The sequence below is a fragment of the Crocodylus porosus genome, unplaced genomic scaffold, assembly GCF_001723895.1.
Source record: "Crocodylus porosus isolate Cpor-Errol unplaced genomic scaffold, CroPor_comp1, whole genome shotgun sequence".
Lineage (NCBI taxonomy): Eukaryota > Metazoa > Chordata > Crocodylia > Crocodylidae > Crocodylus > Crocodylus porosus.
Genome location: NW_017728886.1, coordinates 31,367,621 through 31,392,521, shown reverse-complemented (window position 1 = coordinate 31,392,521; position 24,901 = coordinate 31,367,621). Strand labels below are relative to the sequence as shown.

The following is a 24,901-nucleotide window of genomic DNA, read 5'->3' as shown; positions in this document are numbered from 1 at the left end:
ATGTATGGTCTAGTAATAGAGTACAGAACTGTATTAATGATTCTTAACTCTACTCCTGATTCTGAAAGGCGCTGCTACTGTGGAGGAGAGCACTGAGCCCCGCGCAGCGCAGGGGCTGTGTGACCTGGCAGAAGCTTGTGCAGGGAGGCTCCACTGAGGAATAAAAAAAAGTCGTGAGGAGCCTGATATATATATATATTTCCTCCCAGAGCCTGCCTGCCCACCTGAGCTGCGCAGGACCCGGTGCTTCACTATGTGGCAGTGGCAACCCCTGGGTACCACCCAGCCACTAGCAGCCCACCCAGGTGGTCCCAGGGGATGCTGCAGCTATGGAGGGAAGCACCAGGCTCTACGCAGCTCAGGCAGGCAGGCAGGCAGGCTCTGGGAGAAAAATAAAAATCAGGCTCCTTGCCACTTTTTTCCACGCCCCCCCAGTGAAGGCTGCCTGCACAAGATGCCACCGGGTTGCACAGCCCCTGAGCTGCGCAGGATCTGGTACCCTTTGGGGTAGTGGTACCCTCTGGGACTGCCCGGGCCGGTGCTAGCGACTGAGTACCATCTGGGGGGTGCTGCTGACATGGAGGGAAGGACTGGGTTCCTTGCAGCTCAGAGACCACTCGGCCCAACAGCAGCTTGTCACCCCCACCACGAGAAAGGTAGGTAGGCTACAACACCATCCCCACTGCCTTCTTGCCGCTTGGGCCTGCCTGGGAACAAGCTGGCTTGCCCCTGGGGCAGAGCAGCAAGGTGGCAGAAAGGTGTCTTGTGTGCTGGCAGTGGGAGAAGGTGGCAGGGACAGCACATGGGCACTGGAAACCTGCCAAGCCTGAGCTTCCCCGAGCACGTTGGCTTCTTGTGCTCTGTGCACTGTTGCGCTTTGTTACATAGCAAACTAAAATACCTCAGATGGGTTTTTCCTTTCTACATAACAAAGCCATTTAAAGCGGAATATGTCACCAAACGTGTAAATAGCAATGCCATTAAAGCGGTGCAAAATGGCAATTGAGGTGCTGTAAAGGCCAATTTTATCGCATGTACAAGCACCCTTTGTATTTAAAGTACTGAGAGATCCTTGGATGAAAGTGGCCACCAAAATGCAAAATATTATTATTATAGCAACTGAAAGCTTAAATAGGCAATCATTCTGTTTGGTCCATACACTGGCATCAAAGGACTGGACATGACAATCCAATGTTTACAGAGAATTTGTTGGATTACAATAATAAAAACTCTACCTTCTCACTAGGAGTCTTCTTTGGTTTCTTGCTTATTAGCCCCTTTTGAGATTCTCCTTTTTGTGGTTCTCTCTTTTGCAGTTCTTTTTTCTCAAGAGACACTATATTTTCATGTTCACTTTCCACTACTTCCTTCAGCTGTTTTGTGTCTTTTTCTTCTACTTGCAATGCTGCAGTCTGAGAAGTAAAGAAACTGACATGAATATACACACTATAAAAACCAGTTTTACTTGCACTATATCACAGTAACTGCTACAGCTACTGAACAACATACAAAAAACTAGAACTCTTGGTTCCAAAATGATGCCTTTTATTAGACCAACTGGAAAATGACAAGAAAACTGTCCTTTTCTGCAAGCTTTCAGGATCGAAGTCCCTTCATCAGGCTCTGGGAAGAGTGTAGATGGTACAAGATGGTAAAAAGTCCCCATAGGTAGGAAATAAACTTCATTTTTGCACACAGGGAGCTGAAGATGGAATTCTGTCCCTTTGGGTCCAGCTACTGAACATGCATTCACATATTCATTGTACTTTATACATTGATAGTATATTCTCAGGTAAACAAAATACTAGCTTCAAAATCATTAAATGGTATACCTAAATTGAAACAACGCTAACCTGTTCTTCCCCACTTTTTGCAAAAGTTTATCTATATTACAATATTTACGTCTGTAAATTAATATTATATTAATACAGTGGCAGTGCAGCTTAACAAAGACCAAACAGTTTTATGAAAATGCATACATACAAATCCCAGGAAACAATTCATTTCTGTTATACCACTGCAAAAGTCTATATACCTATACAAGAGATGACTCTAGTCCACCAGGTGTATTATCTGACCTGTTTAAATTGAACTTTCAGCTACCATTTGCATATTATACTGATGTGGAGAGGGAACTTTTCCCTTTCAACATCAGGCTATTATTTTGTTTTGTCAGCTGCTGATACATTCCATGTTCTCTGGAATACACATATGTGGTATCTATGTGGTTCACTGACAGATATAAATACTAGAAAGATAAAGAATAGATAGTGAAGATAAATTGCAATATCAGGTTCTTTTTAAATAAAGAAAAACAGTTTAATGAAAATATTGTAAAAAATTGCAAATTAAATTAACTGTAAAGATTAATTATAAAATGACTGATCAACAATTGTAGGTTCTGCCTGCACTGGCTTTTTACTTATGCAACCCTCAGCCTCACTGCAGCTAAACTAGAGTAAATGAAGAATCGGTAAAAAAAAAAAAAAGTATCAGGTTTGCTCTAATCAGAAACATACTGGACCAGGTCTTGGGCTTTGCTGCATTGGAGGAAAGTGGCTTTAAAGCCAAGGGGTTTGGCCTCCAACAGATTTCTCTTATTCAGGTGAATTCTCTTGTACTAATCCTCTTTCTGTCAGCAACAACGAACATAGCTGGATAAAAAAGAAGATGGCTATAGATTCTCTACTTGATAAAGGGAACTGTTAGGACCTTAACTAGTAGAACATTCCCTATGGAGAAGCAGTGTCCAGGACACCCTAGCAGCCGTAAAAATGGTTGAATGGCTATGGCTGTGCCACCTTATCTAATCTTGGGAGACGAAAGTCAAGATTTTCATGCAAAGTCATGGAGTCTGTTTTTAAGAAACTTTTGTTATTTTAAGTCACTTAGATTTCATACATTTCTTTTTTTAAAACTTCCTTTTTTAAATAAGTCTATTCATTCCACCTCCATAATATAATATACAACCACCTGCCCCAGGTGTTAATTTATATTCCTTTTACCTTTGACACTTTCTTTCTCCTGATCTTATTGCTTTTACCAAAATCTCTTCACGTCTATGCCTCACAGACAACCTTCTGGCCAAAGAGGATTGGAACAAACCTCTCTGAAGTGTGTGAAAGTCAATCGTAAACTGATTAAAAGTATAACTTTTGATTTATTTGTGAAACTCCCTCCTTATCCATAGTAAAGTTGATTAGGGAAGTAGTCGTGGTCAATACACTTTGACTAGAAAGAATTAAGAAAAAATTTCACTAACACTAGACACGATTGACAATTGTTCCAAGAAGCAGCCACCACTTGGTGTAACCATTCACAATCCTATTATCTTGTCTTCCCATTTTGTTCTCCTAAAATTCCCAAATGTGTCATTTCTACTAATTACTTTCGGTCCCATATGTCATTAAAAAAAATTATGTACACAAGCAAACAAACAAGCAAACAAACAAACAGATAAATGTCAGGACCTCCTTAGGTTAAAGTTAACAAAGAAGTTTCTGCCTCCTAATGATCTATTCAACTGAACCCTGGTCAGCAGCATAACTAGGAGTGGGCTAAATGGGCACTCACCCTAGACGCCAAGTTAGGATGGGTACCAGAATTGCCTCCTACCCACCTAGAGTCCATGCCCTGGCAGCAAGAGCAGCCCTATGGCTTTACCCATGCCAGGAACTCCAAAACAATTGCTGGTGGCTGCTGCTATTTTAAGAGCAACAGCCAGGGTGGGCACAGCACATGGTGGCAATGGCGGCTGCAGCTCAGTCGGGGACTGATTTGGAGCTCCCAATATGTGTAAACCACAGGGCTGCTGTTGTTGTCACGGCACGCCCTGCCTCTCAGAACATGTGCATACCCCCTGCTCTCCCACAGGGTTTGCCTAGGGCTCCATCTCTACTTATTTTGACTCTAACACTGACTAGTTGTTTGATAGCTTTTAACCACAGAATCATAATAAGGTTGGAAGGGAGGTCATCTAGTCCAAACCCTACTCAAGGCAGGAGCATCCCTGACTAAACCTTCTCAAATGTTTGTCTAACCTGCACTCAAAAATGTCCAAGGATGGAGATTCCTCTCTGGGTAGTCTATTCAAATATTTAACCACCCTCACAGTGAGAAAGTTCTTCCTAATATTCAACCTAAATTTCTTTTTCTGCAATTTAAAACTTGCTCTTTGTCTGGTACACTGCACCCTACTACTGAAAGCAGTCTATCTCCACCCCCATATAATGGCCGTTTAGGTATTTGAAGCCAGTTATCAAATCCCCACTCAGTCATTTCTTCTCCAAACTAAATAATCTTAATTTTTTTTCAGCTTGCCCTCAGAAGTCACATTTTCCAGGCCCACGATTATGCTTGTTCCTGTCTATTGGACTTTGTCCACATTTTTTTTGAAGTGTTAAATACAGCGGGAAAATCACTTCTCTTGATTTACTAGTGATGATCCTGTTAAGGCCGCCCACAATGTTACTGGCCTTTTTTTGCAACAAGAACACACTGTTGGCTCATATTTAGTTTATAGTCCATGATGACTACTGGGTCGTTTTCTGCAGATCATCCAGACTGTATTTGTGTATGTGATCATTCTGTCCCAAGTGCAAGACTTTGTAATCCTCCATGCTGAATTCCATCCAATCAATTCTGGACCATTCTTAATCCTACCTTGACCAGAGCATCTATGACACCACCCAACTTGGTGCCATTTGCTAAATGGGCATGCGGCCTCATCATCCAAATCATTAATGAAGATATTAAACAATACCAGGACAGACCAACTTGCCTTTTTCTTTCTACCCAGTGTAAGTAGGGCAAAAGTTTTATGTGCCTACAATTTTGTTTTATATTAAATATTATTATATTAAGTATTGTTCAAATGAGGGAACATCCCTTACTGAAGGAACATCCCTTAACCATAAGCTATTTGAAGGTTCTCTACTGGGAGCAATCAACAACAGTACTTGGTACAGATGCATGGTCTTTAGACTACCTAGACACACAACCATCTGTCATGATAGCATGGTGCTTCTTTGCAAATGGGTCGGATCCTTGCCTGAGGGCATTAGGTTCCACACAGTGTTAGTTTAGATGAACAGTTTGGATAACACTACAAGGGCCATCTGTTCTACAGAAATCCTTTCTGTGTCTCAACAATGAAGTATTGGCAGCACATAACTCAATATACTTGTCTATTTATGAGTCTTTATGCAGTAGGATTTGTTAAGGGCATGTTACTTCACACTTGTAGAGAAGGGTTAGCAGAAATACCATATTTTATTCAAATACTTTTATTTAATAGGCTACTGAATTATTACAGTTAAAAATCAGTTCAGTATTTAGCAGAGGAAATAATTCATTGCAGATTAGATAAGCATGGTCAAAACAACTCTGCATCTCAGGCAATATATAAAGACACTGAATCTTCCTTTAAAGCTTTCTAAGGAAGTCTATCATCTCCTGGAAATGGAATTATTTATCCTACAGACCAAGATCACAAAATGTAACTACGGTGAGAGAATCTGGACTATCAAGAACCAAAAAAGCCCCTCCTGTTCTTTACCACAATGCACACCAACTTCCTCCTTTGCAACAACACTCCTATTTTTAGAAAAGTGGTTTTATACATTTTGGGCATGTCTACATGTGACACTACACTGCTGTAGCAATGTGCTATGGAGACATTACGTCCACGGGTGTCTACATGTGACCGGCAGCTACTTTGCCGTAATGGTGCACTTTCCCATTGTGGTGTGCTCCTCCATTATAGTGTGCCACTACGGCAAAGTATCTGCTAGAAATAACCATGCGCCAAGCATATGGCACAGTATGGTCAGTTGCTGCACCATGCTTTAGTACTTCCAAAAGAAAGTACTAAAGCACAGAGCAGTAATATTGCCATAGGGCCCTTCAATTATTTAATTACTAATAAAAACTTTTAACAACTAAAATATGGCCCATGGGCAGATCCAGGATGTTGAAATGGGGGGAGTATGGAGGCAGCGACTGATAATACAGGGGTGACTCCACCTTCAATCCTACCTTCCCCCTTCTTAGAATGAGCAGACCATGCCATGGGAGCAGCAGCTGGAGACTTTTTAAAGTTCTTGAGTCAGGTAAGAATCCCCCTACCCCATTGCACACTCTTCACACCTCTTTTTTTCCTCTCTGTGTTCAGTAGCACATCTCATCCCTCTTCCCTCCTATTCGCCCCCTCACCTGCCTACCACTGCTGTAGTCCCTGCTATTTCCAGCTGCCAAAGGGGCAGGACAGAGCTCTAGAGCCATTCTTGTCCTGCTGCAGCCAGGCTATGTAAGAAGCTGGGCTCAACGGCAGCAATAGGCAGCATAGGCACTGACTCTGTAGGTGCTCTAAGGCTCAAGCACTCACAGAAGATTTAGCATGTGCTCAGCACCCATGGAGCTGTTTCCAGATGTTTAAAAACAAAAAAAAGTGCTTTACTGGAAGAAGCAGTGCATGACTTCAACCAAGCTCTGCAGCACCTGTAAAGATTAGGCACTTCAGCAGGGCTTTTTGGCACTTTTAGCTAAACCTTATTCAATCAGCTATTAGATAAAAGCGACAAAAAAGCCCAGCTAAAATGCCTGATCTTTATAGATGCTGCAGAGCCGGGTAGCAGTAACGTGTTACCTCTTCTGGGAATGCACAGGGCTTGGCATGGGAATACAATGAGTTAAAAGAAAAGTGATGTTTCATTATTTATTTATTTTTATGCCTGCAAGCATCCACCAGCAAGAAAAAAAAGTTGGCATCTATGGCAGGCCCCCTGCCTGTTCCTCCCCAAGCAGGGGGAACAGGCAGGGAGGAAGAACACACCCATTGCCAATGCTGTCCCCAGATGAGCCTGGCTCTTCATGCAGCCAAGCTGGAGTAGAAAAGGAATGGCTCTGGAGCTCCTATCCGTTGCCAGAGCAGATGGAGACAGTGGGGATAGTGACACCAGTAGGTGTGGGAGGGGAAGAGATGTGCTGCTGAGCCTGGAAGGGAAAGAGGATGGAATTCTTTACCTGCCTCAGGGACTTAAAAAGTCTCCAGCTTCTGTTTCTATGGCATGGTCTGAAAGGAGCATACAACCATGCCAATGTACTCTCTCTGGATATTCCCCTGGTGTGACCAAAGGCATTATATAGTTTTGTAGTTGACTGTGATTTCCCACACAGACAGATACACACACAACTACTCCTCTCTACAGCAGCAGTAAAACTAGTTTTTAGGCATTTGGTGTCATTACCAGAAAGAGAAAGGCAGTTAACTGAGTTACAATGAAGTCGGGCAGGAGGCGGGGCAGGGTGACACCTTAGAGACTAACTGGTTCAGGGAGACATAAACTTCCATAGGCAACAACTTACTTTTATCAGGTGCATACTTCTGAATACCTCAGATGATGAACTAGAGTGTCACCGATGAATACTTAAACCTCTCTGAACCAGTTAGTCTCTACGATGCCGTTCTGTCTTGCCTTGTGCCTGAGTTACCTGAAAAGAGGTGGGAAAAAAGAGAGAGAAGAAAGGCCATGCAAAAATCCAAGTTTTTTTGTAGCTCAAAAAGAAGGAATTAAATACTTGGTTCCTTTTGCTCCATCCTGCCCTGAATGGACAAAATACTACAAAATATTCCATAACATAAAATCTTTTATTGGCAAAAAAGACTAATGAAACTGGTCTTTCCATATACAATTAAATGTGTGCAATGCTATTCTTCTTTCATATATCTCTAATTGTCTATGCTAGGACCTGATTTTGAGTAAAACTAATTTGCCTATACAGTATCACTGTAACACAGGAATCCTATTATTTTCAATATCTTCTTCCATAACAAAGGAGATTTTCTTGTGTAAATATTATTCCTATATATACACACATCTTTAGAAAATCTATGAAATGAACACAGGTGTCCAGAGCTTGTTCTCCCTAGAATAAATTACTCAACCAAATTTCAGCCATAGTGTAAACACTGGACAAAATATCAGCTAACATTTTGTGTGTGCTTAATGCTGATAGTAGATTGTTTCCTTTAAGTTTACTGAATGTACTACAGTATATGTCCGTCATTTCACCTAAAAATTAATAGAAAATCCCAGCTCCTGTTATTTACTGTTTTTTAAACCATAGGCAGATTATATCTCGAGTAAACTTGAATTTTGCTTATCACAAATTGAACTACCCTCAACCAGGACTACATGGCTGAGGGTAGTTCGACTTCTGAGAAGCATAATTCTTTCTTGAACTCCAGAGTACTGGATGTATACTAATTTAGGAATGCACAAATAGGCACCTCTGATCTCTGATGGCAGTGAGGAGGGATCAGTGAGACAGAATAGTCTTTTTTCTGTCTGATGGGCTTGCTCAGTGAAATGAAGGGACTGTATTTGTGCCTGGGTCTTGTGTTGGAGGTTAGGGAGATGAATGTTCTTGTACTCTCCCCTCTTCTATATACACAGGTAGGATCAGGCAAAAATACAGCCCTAATAGCTTAAATTTTCAATTCAGTACATTGAATACTGATGTCCTCGCTCTGTTTTGAATCACAACAGAGAAAATGAGGGGCTACAAGCATTGGATATTAAGTTATCACAAAGAGAACCATGTGAAAGATAATAGAAGCATTAAGGAATTATAACTATTATGGATGGGATCATAGGAAAGTAGTGTAGGAAGGGATCTCATAAGGTCATTTAGTTCAGCCCCCCACACTCAAGGCAGAATCATCTCTGATTAAACAATCCTAGCTATCCAACTAGAATGATCCATCCAACCTGATCTTGACATTTTCTGGGGATGGAGATTCCACAATTTCTCTAAGTGGCCTGTTCTAATGCTTGACCACCCTCACAGTCAGAAAGTTCCTCCTAGTCTCTGACCTAAATTTCATCTATGTTGATTGAGTTCATTTCTCCTAGCCCTGCCCCCTATAGCCACACAGATAAGCCCATCTCCATTCTTTGTAACTGCCCTGCAGGTATTTGAAGACTGTTATCAAATCCACCTCAGTCTTCTGCAGACTAAATTCTGGAATAATTCTGGAAATACAGCAAATAGAAGAAGAGAAGGTGGAATAGCAATAAAATGTCAAAAACAGGATATAGTCAGGCACAATAGAACAGTAAAGCAATAAAGGTTGCAAGTAGAATGAATAAATAAGAGATTATTGCTAAAATCCATTGCAGACAAACAAATCTGAGCAAAGGAGGTGTGTTTAATGAAGAGAGGCCTCAGAGTACTAATGTGGTGACTACAATAATCAGACCTCCAACTATCCTGATATTGGCTGGATTTCAGAGAGGATAGCAACTTGACTATGATTCCAAAGTTAATACCTTTTTAATAGAAAAATTCTGAGCAACTAAACTTAGAGACCTGTGAGGAAATGCTAAAACAAGGGAAAAGAAACACTTCAGGGGAACAGTGACTACACAGAATTACATGAATGAAACTGAAATGCTTGTTTTTAAGGTTTCAATTTTAATAACGTGCTGTTTTATAATCTTATCCTTCAACTCATTAGCATCACCTGTTACTTCATAAGTGAGGTTTATGATAAGTGGAAAATGTAAATAGATAAAAAGAACTGAATTAATTTTTAGTACCCCTCCCTTCCATAGCCACTGACCTTCTTTTTTAAAGCCTGCAGTTCTGCCCTTTCTTAGATACACCAGTTTTATACTAGAAAAGTTTTGGTAGTCTTCCATGAACAAATTTCCCAAATTAAATAAGCTAGACCATAAAAAGCACTTTTATACTGGTGCAACTGCATCTACTCTTGACCTTTTGCCAATATAGCAAATGTCACAGAAGTCATATCTCTAAATTATATTATTCTACTGGAAAAACAGTTCCTGATGTAGACCTAGTTTCCAACACTTTCATCATCATTATTAGGTCACTATGGCATTATCTATTCAACTAAACCTTGGTCATCAGTGTAACTATGGCATTATCTATTTAGGTTGAAGATCTGTACTTCCTTCCTCAAAATACAATGTGGTGAGGTGCGCAAAAGATCCTTCCCTGTTTACACAAAGAGGAGAGAAATGTAGAGCTATCCTCCTGTGGGAGGACTCATAGACTGTACTGTGCCTGACACTTTTAGTGTAGGTGCAAAGGGTTCAAAGGGTCTTACCCAAATTCACAGCAGATCCAAAGTTTTCACTGACATTTTAACCCTCCATGATTTCAGTGGGAGTTTTGTCAAAGTCTAAAAAGGCTGTTCTTTAAATCTTTTTTCAGATTTTGTTTGGAGATTGGAAACTATGGTTTAAAACTGGTGTGAAGGACAGCCTATTATCTCCTGTGCTTTGCAATTAGGGCTCAAAGCTTCTGTTAGAGAAAGGGACCTTTTTAATAGTCCATCCTTAGAAATTAATGGAACAAGAAAGTTTTTGAAGAGCCATGTGAGAGACTCTAGATACACTATAGGACCACTTTCTTGGTGATTTGTAGGGCATTATCATTCTCTTTTGCTCTTCATTTCTGAAGAAGTGGATCTGCAGCATCATTTTCATTCTCCCAGGTCACCCTAGCTTGTGGAAGACCAGTGGTAAATGAAGAGGAAAGATGGCTATAGCACCAATCCTAGGTAGCTTGTGGCCCAAGTATAGATTTTTTAGACCATTCTGCTAAGGCAGAGAAAAAACATTATTTTCCTTCACTATCAAATCCACAAAATCTCAGACAGCAGGTTAATTTTGTTAGTCTGGTAAATCTGATAGCTGATCAGAATATTTCCTGCTGTGAAGAAATTGCCTGTTGTTTTGTGGACTGGCTTGATCATATTTAAGCAGGGTTGTCTGTTTCCGTTTTGACAGATCAAGAATGAGGGAACCCAACCTTGTTAAAGTAATGATATTCACTGAAATACTGGAAATGTTAAGAGAAGTTTATCCAGTAAGTGAAGTTTTGGATCAGTGTCCTTTTAAACTGATAAACACCACTGGAAAAAATAACCTGCCTTGTAGAGGTTATAAGGCATTGTGTAAAGCAGGTTGTCTATTACTTTGAAGGAAACATTAGTGCACCCTTTGCTGAAGAACTTGTTCTTTGCTTATATAATCTAAATATTATCTGTAAACATCATATCTTTCCTTCTTGGATGACACTGTGGAGAAGGTTGTGGCATAATACAACTAACAGGGCATGTCTACATGAGCACTTTAATGTGCATTAGTTTATTTTAATGTGCATTAAAGTGTCAATAAAAATGTGCAATTAATGCACATTAAAGTCACCTAATGCACATTAAACATTACTTAAAAACTATGCTTTTTAGTTAATGTGCATTAAGACAGGCTAATGTGCCTTTTGCTAGTACCTGACAATGAAGGGTATTTTTACACATGCTCTGGGAGTTGGTAAGGTGGGGGAGGGCTTTAATTAGGATGGCTCCAAAAGCCACCCTAATTAAAGCCCCTGAAGCATCTCGTGTATCATCATCCCTGCACTTCAAAATGGTGGCAGGGGTGCTTTATCTAAAGCTTGTTAAACAAGATTTAGTTAAAGAGCCCCCGCCACCATTTTGAAGCACTGGGACTCTGGTACACAACACATGGAGGCTGGCTGAAACGTAGTAATTACCACATTCCAGCAGACTCGATTAATCAAGTCTGCTCCAATGTGCAGCACATTGGAACAGCCCCCCGACTTGTGTATAGGCACCCGGAGGTACTAGATTTAATGTGCATTAACTAAAGTGTGTTAATGCACATGTAGACATGCCCACAAGTATCCAGATGATTTTGATCTCCCTTGCTTCTTAGTCTGGCTTGTAGACTTGGTTGTGGTAAGAAAACTGCCTTGGATAATGAATTCCTGGAAACAGATGAAGATCACATGTCTATGCTACTATTATTAATTATTTTTGATGCTGGTGATCCTGAGGTTTTTTTGACTATTCTGTATATCCTGCCAGGAGTGGATAGGGCAAGTCTTCAGTGGTTTCATTCTTTTCTTTTAGAAAGATGGCAACAGCTTGTCGTCTCTTTTCCTAAGGAATTCTCAAGTGTGGGGTCCTGTAGAATGACAGACTGTACCATTCAGGCTACTGAGAGGAGCTGTTAAGGGACACCAGTTTAAATATTTTCAGCATGCAGATTATACCCAGTGTCCAAGTTGTATGAGAGGGAAAATGCAGTTCAGTACTGTAGTCGATGTCTAGATGAAACTGGGACGTGGACAAAAGTGATCTAGGTGAACAATCCACACAAGATAGGAGCAGTAATCAGAGGAGATGGCAAATGTAATATCAGGCCCTCTAACTGAAGGCACATGCCCCTCTTGACTTGAATTTGCAACTTAGTTGTGATTTTAGACCTTAAGATGTTGTTTGACAATTATAATGCAGCAATAATCTGGCTAGGGGCTGTCATAATTACAGGGCTATCTGCATCTTCCACATAAGTCAGGCCTCTCTCTGAGTTCACCTTCTCAGCTATTAGGCTTCATGCTTTTTTTTTCTTGGGTGATTTTCCTATTCTCAGACTAGACTTTTGGTTACAGTATGCTGTGAATCCATTGTCAATACTCCACTAGACCCAATGATGATCTGCACAGTGAACAGAAAGCTTTCTTAAACCAGAGTAATTCTTCATCCTAACAACAGAATTAAAGCATGAGGCTAAAAACAAGATTTTAAATGTAAACAGTTTATACAGATGTCTATCATACATAATGGCTTATTAGCCCCTTATGCTGGAAACTTAGGCCTAACTCCTTCAGACCCTATTTATGTATGTGTGCATACCCATCTGTTATTTACTGCCTTTTGGTCTACTGATGGAGTATAAGATAGTCATTCTGACTTATTAAAAAAACCAACAAATAAACTGTCTGGGACCAACCTATCTGGTGGGTCATATGGCAAATGGTCACAGCTGTGGTCAGTAAAGGTACTCTCCCTTCCTTCTTGCATCTTCTTTAGTCTAAAATAGTCCAAATTTGGTGACCTTATGAGTACACTACAAAAGACATCTGTTTGATAGGATTTTTTAGGGGACTCACAGTAGTCTTCTTGACTGACTGAAATGTGGAAAGGCAATTTTGTAGGTGGCAGGTTAACTGAATTTCTGTTGAAATTGCCATTTTGATGCTGCTGCTGGTGTTTCAACACGTGAAATAGTGCACTATAGCAGCCAGAGCGTGGACAAGTGTCTTAATTAGTATTATCTTTCAGATGTAAACAACAATACTTGAACAACAGTATTCTGCTACTGCAGCTCTTTTCTTATGTGTTATATAATGCTGCCTATCATTTCTTTGCGTTATAATTAAGGATAGTAAACACCAAACTCCTAAGCAAACACCAAACTGCTAACAATATTCTGTATCACATGTTTTAAAACAAACACATACTACTTTGAAACAGTTTATATATTTTAAATAACTGGTAGAATTTTTATCCTTCCTTTCAGACATGCTTCAGGTTCAGTTTATCTCATCAGCATGTGTGCTGTTCCCACCACATGCCATGGATTGCCAAATGTAAGTATGATTAATAAGAAATGTCAAATAACTGTTGTAAGAAATACAAGTTCAAAAAGGCAGGGTGATTAATACATTGATTTAGATACTAACTTCTAAGTACTTGCTTGCCGTCTGATAATATTTGAAGCTTCAGGAAGATCAAGGATTAAAGCAACTTTTAGTTAAACAAAACTTCTGTCAATTCTAAACTCTGTCTTTCTTTAGAAAGGATACAAGAAAAACAAACCCTTTATTCTAAAGTATTTTAAGGTATTTTCAGTATTGAACACAATGCTCTGAAAAAGTTAATGATTGTTTTATTAATTCAGCCATTTTTTCCTACAAATGAATGTAAATAGAAATATTATTCACTTTTAGTTCCAGAAGCCAAACCTTTATTATACAGCAGAAACTGGTGACTGGTACAGAAGATACACTAAAAACATTATATTTGCCTCTAATGCATTCAGAAATCTTGTATTAGACTGTTTACCTATTTATAGTTAGGTTGAATAATTCAAATAACTAATCTGTTCAAGTTACAGAGTCATAATTGCTAACTATTGGAACACTATATTTTAGAGAAACATTTACCATATATGTAATTCAAAAATCATTCCTAGACTAGCATATAAAAGATATATCTATATTTTTCACCTAATTTCCTCCTATTTATAGCATTCAAATGCTAGATGTAAAGAAAGACTTAATGACCACTATCAGCCTTGTGATAGTGGGCAGACTTATGTAAGTGGCACCACACTTTCTTTCTCACTAATATCACGCAGCCATAAATACTTAAGATGTATCTATATTTTTTACACTGCATGTCCTCCTATTATAGTTAGGGCTCCTCCGAATTCGTGACAGAAGTGGCATGAACTGCAGCTCCTTTAATCTTGCAGGGCCCCCCAAGCACGCTCCCTGCCACTGAGTGGTAGAGGGGCCCCACTTGCAGCTCACTCCTGATCAGCAGGGAAGCAAAAACTGCAGTTTTAAACATGGCCCTAATTACAGAATTCAAATGTTACCTCATGAAAAGACTAAGAAAAACTAAGAAAGCTGGACTAAGACTAAATTCATCAAGACCTGTTCATTTCACACCCATAATGCTGCTTTTAGTCTTAAAGTGTCTGGGTTCTGTATCATCCAGTAAGTGACATAATCTTTTTCACATTTTGTTTTATACTGTTTCTGTGTTAACCATTGCTATTTGTGGAGAAGTAAGCATGGGGTGGGGCTGAGGGTCTAGGATGGCAATGTTTTCATTGTTTATACAACTGATAATGTACAACATTTCAAAAAAAGGTAATCTGCTGCATTGAGGGCTGCCATATTTCACCTAGACAAAACTCAGCTATGCTTACTTGGTAGCGCCCCCTCCTAGTCTTTGACTCCTATAGTTCACTATACTCCTTCCAACCAGATGAAATGACAAGGAATGGTCATCTTATACAAAGGATTAGTGAGTGGAAGATGAAGGTTGTGCCATGTCATCTAGAAATACATGGATGAAAATCAGAAAATGACACTATCTTAGTTAATAGTGAATACAGGGACATTAACTGCTTACTGAATTAGAACCACATAGAATGAGGAGAGACCATCCACCATGTGGCAAACAAATTACAGGTACTGTGTAAATAGTGCATTCATAGTATCAGGTAATAACTTTTTACCTTACATATGTAATAAAGATGAGTTACATACCTTTGTCTCTGTGCTAGTTACTTTATTTTCCACTTCAGTTTCAATGTCTTTCTTTGCTTCTTTGAATTGCTAAAGTGAACAACAAGAAAGTTGAACAAAAACTGCTATTTTTTGATGTATTTCCTACCCAACAAGCAAGAGTGGGAGACTGGAAATCAAATTTGTCTTCTTCCCAGTAGAGTTGAACATTAGATTATCCCAATACTATTACAATTTCCTATGACTTGTAGCAATGCTTTTTTGCATCATTTCCAAAACAAAAGGATTCTGCTTTTGAGGTTACTTCACGTTACTGAGCTAAACAGCAGCATTACTTATTCCTTTTGCATATTTCTTACCAGGTTGTATGGTATGGTGCTATGAAAAAATATGGCTATAAAACAAATCTATATTAATTTATAATAAAAGTTCCACCAGGTGCTACAGAACCACAGCAAAAAGGCAATCAAGGTATGTATCCTCTTTATTGTTCCTTTAGGGACTGAAGGCCAAAGAGTCAGTTTTAGGCACCTATGAATCCTGTCAGTTTGGTATCAGATGTGCTTAACTCAATGCTAAACTGAAGAGAAGTAAAGAAAGAGAGTGAGCTCAATTGTAAACGCCTTTTTTCAAAGCTGAAGAGCTATACGATGATTTTGATTCCTGTACACTACTATATATACTTCTCCATGGACTGAGACCTTGTAGCAGTGGAGAGGCTTGTGTGTCCCAATGATCCTTAGAGCTATATCACCTGGAGTCTCACACTCTTGGCAAGATCACCTATGGTGAATAGGCCTGACGGGAAGTTCCAGACAAACCACAGGCTCAGCTCTGTGGGGCTGAGGAGCCTCCCACTGCTGGGATGTGCTCACCAGGGCTGCGCTCCAAGTGGCGCCACCACTGACTTTCCTGCTGCCTTCCACCACTAGGCTGAGCTCTGTGGGGCTGGCAAAGCCACTTGGAGCACACCCCTGGCTCTCCCTCACCCCCTGCCACCAGGCTGCACTCTGAGTGGCTCTGCCAGCTCCATGGAGCTGAGCCTGGTGGCGGAAAGCGGGGGATGCCACTGGCCGGGGCTGCACTCGGAGCATCTCACCACTGGCTCTCCCGCCACCTCTTGCCACTGGGCTGAGCTCCATGGGGCTGGAGCCACTCAAAGTGTGGAGCCAGTCAAAGTGTCCCCCTTGACTCCCCCAGGGTGCGTGCAGCAGTGGGAGCCCTCTGCGCCCTTGGACAATCTGCCTAGGTTCCGACAGTCCCACGACCTGCCCTAGGGCCCCTTTCACCCCAAGCCTGCCTCTACCTCTGCCCCACTCCTTCCTACACTGTGGGGACCTTGATCTGCTCCCCAACCCTTCCCCCAAGCCCCTTCGTCTTCACAGAGTAGGCTGAAACTTGCCTGGCTGCTGTGCTGGGCAGTAAGCCACATGCTGGGGCTGCGAGCCTGACTGCGTGTCTGAGTGTGTGCCCCCCCCCCCACTGCAGCAGCCCAGAGCCTGTGACTGAGCTGCCCTGTGGCTCTACCCACTGCCCTGTGTTTGGGTGGGCTAAGCTCCGTTAGCCCTAGCCTTCCGCCACCTATGGCTCTCAGCTTATCTTAGCTTCAAGGCCCCTTTTCATTCCTTTTCAGAAGTTCACAGAATCCCAGTTGCAAATCGCTGAGACATCTCAAATTCAGAAAAGATATGGAGGGAGGCTGTCAGGCTAAAAAAAGTTCAGAATTATTGATCCATTTGGTGCCATTTCAAGATGGCAGGGGCAAGACCTCACCCTGCTATGCCCTGCTCTTTCCACTGTCTTACCTCTCTCAACCCTTGGTCTATGCTGCAGGGAGCAAGGGCAGCCTCTGCTACTGAAGCTACTCCTGCACGATCTCATATGCCCAGTGACCACTCCCACAGCTCCTCCTGCCACCCCTGGAAGTGTGGGAGGAGTGGAGGGGATGAACCAGATTAAAAAGTGCCACTCTGTCCGTACATCTGTCCACCTGCTCACAGCAGAGTCCATTGCTGGAAGCCTGGGGGTAGTAAGGGGAAAGAACAGGTGCTGCCTGGACGTGAGGAAGGGCTGGGGAAGGTGGCAGCAGAGGCAGCAGTCTGTAGAGGAGCAGCTACAAGTAGCTCACACAGACTCAGGGTGCTGGACAGGGGAGGAGAGCACATACCCCCCACACAGGGGGATAATGCAGCATGTTTCCTTTACTCTTGCAGCATACCCTTCGGGGATTAATGCTCTAGGCTGTATCTTAGAGGCACAATTTCGTTCTTACTGGGTGTGTCTACATGTGCACCTTAATGCACAGTACACTATTTTACCGTGCATTGAAGTGTCATGTAAAAAACCATGACATTATGCTAACGCACAGTAAAACAGTCTATTGTGCGTGAAGTGTCACTAAAAAGCATGCAAATGTGCTACCGTGCATTAATGCACATTAATTTAGTACCTCACATTGGAGGGCATTCATACATGTACCTATGTCTGCTTCAATGTGCTGGAAATCCAGTGCATCGAAACAGACTTGATTAATCGAGTCTGCAGAGCATGCGAGCTAATATACATGGTGCTGCTTTGCACACATTTGTTTAAATGGCAAAATGCACATCAGCATGCAGAAAATGGTGGCGGGGCGCTTTTGAACTAAAACACCTTTGATGCATTTAGTTTAAGAGCGCACCACCGCCATTTGCTGCATGCTTGCAAGTATTTCACCATTTATACAAATGTACCTGATGCAGCATTGAGGACTTTTAAAAGCACCCAGTGCTGCATTGCATGCATGTATACAAATGCCCAGAGGTACTAAATTTAATGCACATTAGAAAAGACACATAAATTCATGTGAAGACGTTAATGCATGTTTAGATTCATCCACTGGGTGCATCTACACATGCAATTAATGCACCTAAATTTTCTTTGCAGAAAGTTCAGGCTTATTAAAGTGCTAGCAGGTCTACACATGTGCACCTGTTGGGAACAAATTGCACTTGACAGAAGCAGTCCCAGTCCAATGTCCTTGCCAAGTCGGAATGGCTCTCCTAGCCACATGGGAATTGAGTTCTGACCTGATCTCCACATGGCTGGGACACAAATTCTAGCTGCTGGGACAGCTCTCCCAGCCACATGGGGATCAAGATGGGTCCCAATTCCCATGTGGCAGAGAGACAACTGACCTTGGAGCTGGCACAGCTCCCACCTCCCCACATCAGGGCTTAGCCAGGCAACAGTGGATCCCTGCTGTCTGGGCTGACCAGGAGCAAATTGCTGCCAGTCAGTGCCTGCATGTATGCTACTGCACAGTAGCTAATGTGTCTTTAATCTAGTACCTCTTTTTCCTGGTACTAGCAAACAGTGCATTAACCTAATTTACTGTGCAGTAAGTCCTCTGCACATATAGGTGGTGATGATTTACTGCGTATTAGAATAATCTAATGTGCAGTAAAGTGTCTCATGTAGATGTGCCCACTGGGTGCATCTACATTAGACATTTACTGCAAAGTAAACTAATTAGCTTTGCAGTCAAATTTCAGCCTCTACACACGTGGTCCTATTCGGCCACAGTAAACTAATAAACATTGCCGTAGGTTAGTAACTGTCATCACAAGTACTATCCTGTGGTGGTGTTATTTAGTGTGCTGTGACACATGTGTAAATGCTGACACCAGTGCCCAGGGCACAAGGATGCTTCAATGCATGGGCTGCCTGCTGACTAGCCCCATACTGGAGCACCCTCTTGCCCCAGCCAGCCCCTCCATAGCACACTGAGGTAGGTCAGAGCAGCCCCAGGCTGGCAGGCTGACCCCTGTGACCCTACAAAATGAGCCTGCTCCAACCTGGCTCAACATGCTGCAGTCCCAGGCACACATGTAAACACAGCACCTGGGAGCAATAAACTTCCAACTGTACTGGAGTTTACTGAATCATGCTAATTGCATGGGTAGATGGGCCCACTGGGTGAATTAGTGCTACTTGCCCGGTATGCTTTCAAAAAAAAAAAAAAAATCAAATCCTGTAGTTTACTTTGAAACTTAGAATAAACTTGAATTTTTTTACTTCCCTCAAGCTGCATCTTGTTTTAAATTACAGTAAATTCAAGAAAGATGAACTGCCTTTGACATGAAAGTGCCTATAAAAGAAGAGAGATAAAGCAGACAATGCTTCAAGTGCAGTTCAGCACTGAAAAGTGTCTTAGTAAAACTGATACCCTTAAACTTCGTGTTTACTTTCCCTGACAGATTTCTGTAGTCAACAAACTCAGTTTACAAGTAAAAATCCTGTTTCAGCTGCAGCCCACTTCCCTAACCTTGACTGGAAAGTCAATCTGAGTTTTTCCTTGTCATACATCTTATGTGATAAATATTTGATGGGGACAAATCAGGTATTAATGACACCTTCTGGGACTTCCAATCTTGTCTGTACAAATTCACTGGTTGGGATTTTTCAAAGCAAGTATGAATCTGCATTTTATGGTAACCCAGTTGCTTTTGAAAGATCAGACTCTATACACAGATGTAGAGACATAACTTTAAAACGTGGTTCCCTAACATTGGACTTAATATATTTATAATCCCTAACTCACATATAATCTTATTTATATTTTAATCTTATTTATTAATCTTTTTACATCTTATTTATAATTTTATCTTATTTATATTTTAAATTAAAAAAGAGAAAAAAGAAATAAATGTAAAAAGCATTTTCAAGACAAAACTGTTTGTTGACACTATAGGCCTTCAAGTTAATTTATTCTTTGCTTTCTGTATTTACAAACTGGTTTCAAGAAGACTTCCTGCATAATCTTGAAATTTTGTTTTTTGTAGCTTTGTAAATACCCAATCCTGCAACACTTACTTAGGCAAAGGTCCCACTGAAGTCAAAGACTGAGTAAAAACTGCAAGATTTGGCCCATTGTCAAGACAGCCCAAGACACATGGGGCTGAGATTAACAAAACACAGTAACTAAAGCAGCTATGACTTGGCACAAAGTTTGACAAGCTGCAAAAAAGCAAATGTTTAAATAAGTGAAGTGGTACTGATTTTCTATTCACAACCTTTTCTCTTCTAAAACAGTATCATATTCTTTTCCGACACATTTAGATTGCAAGTCAAGCTGTGTTTTATTTTTTATTATAATAAACCCAGCCAGTTTACTGTAACAAAGACATATTAGTGGTGACCAGTGTGAAAGCAGTGCGAGATCAAGCTGGAAAAAAAGTCAAACGATAAAATAAAGGACCAGCCATCTGGAAAGTTCTTGAATCATGTAAAAAGAAAATAAAAGGCAGTGTTCTTATGAGACTAAGACAGAATACAAAAATATTTAAGAGAGGGCTCTCTCTATCCTAAGACACTTATAATCACTGGTAGGAAATCTTTCCAAATAATCTTAAATTTGTTAAATGTTTTCTAAGTGCTTCCATTATATATACAAAATAATAAGTTCTTTAAAAAAGCTGTTAGCAGCATTTTTGTGTATATTTCTTCCATAAGATCTCCACAAGATACAGCAAAATTAAAAGACTTTTTTTTTATTCTTTCTTTACTTCTGGGCAAGAAACATCCTAAAGTTTTTTTCTTCTCTCCTTCCCTCAAAAAATCAGTACCTTCATCTATATATACTCAACACTTGATATATATGCTTAAAATAGCAAATTGAATTTTAATCTATTTTTATGAAATTTGCAATAAATCTTGATCTCTAAAAATAATATAAGCACAAGAAGCTTACCAGACTCTTAACCAGTAATTTCTCATTTTGAAGTTCCTTCTTCATTTCTTCATGAGCTGTAATTAACTAAAAATGAACATATAAAAATTAATGTTGCATTTTAGATTAACAGTCTTCTAACATTCTTTTGAAATAGTGGGCACCTATACATGAGAAGTGAAGCTGTTCCAATGTGTTGTAATTACAGCACATCGGAGCAGGCTCGATTAATCGAGTGTGGTGGAGCATGGTAATTACTGCACTCCAGCTGACTCCACCACCTCACGTATCAGTGTCCCTGTACCTAAAGATGGTGGTGGGGGCACTTTAACTAAAACTTGTTTGATGAGCTGTAGTTGAAGTGACCTGCTGCCATTTTTTAGTATGGGGATGCTGATATACAAAATGCTCTGGGCACTTTAATTAGAGCAGCTCGCGGAGGTGCTCTAATTAAAGTGCTCCCCCCACCACTCCCAGAGCACGTACCTAAACACCCATAGTTTTTCTAAGAAAACACAGTAGGTAAAAGTATAATGGATGATGGCCAGGCATCAATCTTGAAGCATGTGTGGTAGGTGCAAAAGAGGTGACAAACACTGATTATACAACTTAGACAGCAAATGTACACTTCAGTTTTGTGCTGAACACACAATGGATATGCATGCACAACACACACAAGCGGGTCTCAGGATAGCTATATGTAAAAATACAGCTGTCTCTGGACAACTGCATTCTGAAACAAATCCTGCAGTCGAAGAAAGAGATGCAGAACACAGTGCAACTAATACTGCTTCATTGCTTGGTTTCAGGAATCTGTCCAGGAAAACTGTCACCTATGCAGCATACAGCACAGCCATGTAAGAAACCTCTAGTGCAGAGGGGGTATTGGAAATGCTAACTACAGTCAAAACATAAAAAAAGAAGTAAAATGTTGGGAAAGCAACCATAAGGGAACTATAAAAAGTTGCAGTGGCTGGTCAGGAGCAGTTTCATGGCCACTCTGTGGTTTTGTGGGGAGAACAGAATACATTTTCTTTCTTCTTTGACCTTTGAAGACCTCTTCAGTATTCAACTTGTTTATTTAGGCAGTGTACTTGGAAGATATTTTCCTTCTATTATCTACAAAATCAACATGGAAAATTAAGTTTAATGTAAAATGTATGCTTTATTTGTAATCACCCCTAATATAATAGTTGTAAAAGATAGATCTAAGATTATACTCTCAGGAAAGATCTGATCTCAAAATGGACAATGGAAAAGGCAACTAAGGGAAGCTGTGGAATCTTCTTCACTGGCAGTTTTCAAGAGGAGGGATAGGCATTTGTCTGGGATAATTTAGGGAACATGAATCCTGTGTCTGTACAGGGGATTGAGATAGATGACTACTAAGTCCCTTTCAACCCTGTAATTTTATATTATGAACCGTTTTGTCATACATGTCCACCTGAGGACCTGAGTCTAAACCCAAATCATTCTTGTCAGAACCTCCATTTAGGCAGTACTACACCTAATTTTCAGGTGCCTGGAGGGCAATCCAAACTGACAGGTTTAGATGTCTAGAATCATCATACAGAGAACAGGGAGAACTGGGTATTTCCAAAGGAGAACTGCCCATAGGCAATGCTAGGCACAGCATTTGTTTGTACTCCCTATTCTCTTGAGTTATTTAGTGCCTCCACCTATTTGGGATCTAGAGAAGAGGGGTCTAACTCACACCCCCAGCATCACTGACTCAATGTGAAGCATGGTACCCACAGCGAGTGGTGGTGGTATGGTAACGGCTACCTTTGCATAATGTCCTAATGGTTAAAAGACTTGCCTAGAAAGCAGGAGAGGATTCAAACCTCCCTGGAAAGTGCATTAACCGCTAGTCCAGTGGTTTTCAAACATTTCTGGTTGCATATCCCTTTACCTGGAAAATACTGCCATTCATACCCCCAATACCCAACACATATCTGCATGTTCATTTCTCAGGAAAAACATTAACATGGACACCAACACACGGTACCGCTATTACTGCATGTTGACCAATCAGAAGCTCCACTTTCATTATTAAAATCTAGGGGCATACACATTGGAAAAATGCTACATAGTCCCAGGGGAATGTGCATCCCAGCTAGAAAACCACTGCACCAAGCTATAGGATACCCTTCCTGTTGAAGGCCAGTGGGCATCCAGGAATGCAAGATTCATAACCTCAGAAAGAGAGAAACCAAGAGAGCCTGACTCTGTACCCCAGTGATGAGTAGATCCTGTCAGAGGGAGGAGTCCTGAGTAGTGTTCCTTAGTCACTGGACCATATATGTATTCCACATGAGACAGCCATTGCTTTTTTTTCTTTTTTTTTAAACCAAAATAACCTCAGGAATAACCCTAACAGTAGGAACGTAACCCTAGGATTCAACCTTCTCAGAGAAGTTCCCTCATCACTGTGGTTTGCCTTCCTGGCCCCCTGAATCTTACACTCATGACTGCCCAGTTGCCCCGCTTCTGCTTGCAGTCAGGGCACTTTCCTGAGAGGTGGGAGATATGCATTTGAATCCCCTCAAGCAGAGAAGGAATCTCTGACTTCCTGTGGAAATCTTCTAACTCTGGGCTACTTTGCAAAAAGTATATCTCTATCCCTACTGTCCTGCTTTTCTCGTGCAGAATTCTTCTGTGAGAGGGCATCTCACACACTGGAGACCTAGACAGACGTATATGACTCCTAGCTTCAATCTGGATAAGCATGAAATTTAGGAAGGAATTAGATACCTAGTTGCTTGAGCTGGATTGTTTATAAAAATGCTCAGAAGCTAAAGTTTAGGCACCTAGGGAACTTTTAAGGCACAACTAGGGGCACCTAGCGATCCTAATTAGTGTGCAACTGCTAGAACACCATTGATCTGGATCATGTTTTCTATTACGCACCTAGGGCATTTGTACACAACATGGGGGTTTAATTCTCTCTAAATTGAAGTGGTAGTTTTCTAAAATCACTGCTTCAATTTAGGGTGAAGTAAACCCCCATGTCATGTTCAACCATGTCTGCCCAATCCTTACCTGCCAAGGAGAGGAGAGCAAGCTGCTGGCAGGCAGAATGGTCCCTGGGTTGCAGGCGGTGGTGGGAAGGATGGTGCTTCCCTTCGCAGCAGTGGTGGGTCACTCCCAGGCAGCACCTGCAGGCACCCGACTCGGGCAGTCCTGGGGGGCACTGCAGCCACAGAGGGAAGCACTGAGCCCCTGTGCAGCTCAGGCAGGCAGGTAGACTCCGGGGCAGGGGAAGGAAAAGATCAGTCTCACTCCACATTTTTTTTCTTCTGTGGAGCCTGCTATCCCAGGCTGCTGCCAGGCTGCCTGCATGCGCTATCTGCATAGCCCCTGAGCCACACAGAGTCCAGTGCTTCCGTCCGTGACTATAGGGTAAGAAACTAAAAACTCCTTGGAGGTGTTTTACTTTGCAGTGCCCCAAAGTCATTCACGGCATCCCAAAGTTATTTAAGGCGCGTTATGCCACTGAATGTGCTACAGTGGTTGGAATTAACGTGTAATACACCATCAAATGTGCAAACAGCAATGCCATTAAAGCGGTGCAAAAGGTATTTAACCTGCTTTAAACCTGCTTAAAAATGTCATCTCAAATGCCCCTAGGGGCAAGTCCTTCAGGGGGAAGGGAAAGCAGTGCTTTTAATTTGAGTGGCTCTAAGAGCTGTTCTGATTAAGCACCACTCCTGTATCAGCATCCCTACACTTAAAAATGGCAGCCGGGCTGCTTGAACTAAAGCTCGTTCAATGAACTTTAGTTCACATGCCCTGCTGCCATTTTTAAGCATGGGGACTCTGATAGAAGAGACACAGGAGGTTGCTGAAGCACTGGCATAAAGATACCCCTAAATTCCATCTATGCCACATTCAGGGGTCAGCAGGGCAGGCCTTATGAGGAGAGGCTACGGGACCTGAACCTGTTTAGTCTCCACAAGAGAAGGTTAAGGGGGGACCTTGTGGCCTGCTACAAACTGGTCAGGGGGGATCAGCAGGTATTGGGGGAGTCCC

The 24,901-nt window shown here is 41.3% G+C and overlaps 1 protein-coding gene across 3 annotated transcripts in view; it reads right to left on the bottom strand.

Moving 5' to 3' along the window:
- The window catches only part of CUNH10orf67 (chromosome unknown C10orf67 homolog), an 86,636-nt gene that overhangs the window by 23,031 nt on the left and 38,704 nt on the right, over positions 1-24,901 (bottom strand). For all 3 annotated transcript variants that reach the window (XM_019532049.1, XM_019532058.1, XM_019532067.1), the window contains exons 8-10: positions 20,891-20,956; positions 15,181-15,249; positions 1,236-1,412 (exon numbers count right to left, since the gene is read on the bottom strand). In XM_019532049.1, the coding sequence (XP_019387594.1) occupies positions 1,236-1,412; positions 15,181-15,249; positions 20,891-20,956 (312 nt within the window). The remainder of the gene's footprint in view (positions 1-1,235; positions 1,413-15,180; positions 15,250-20,890; positions 20,957-24,901) is intronic.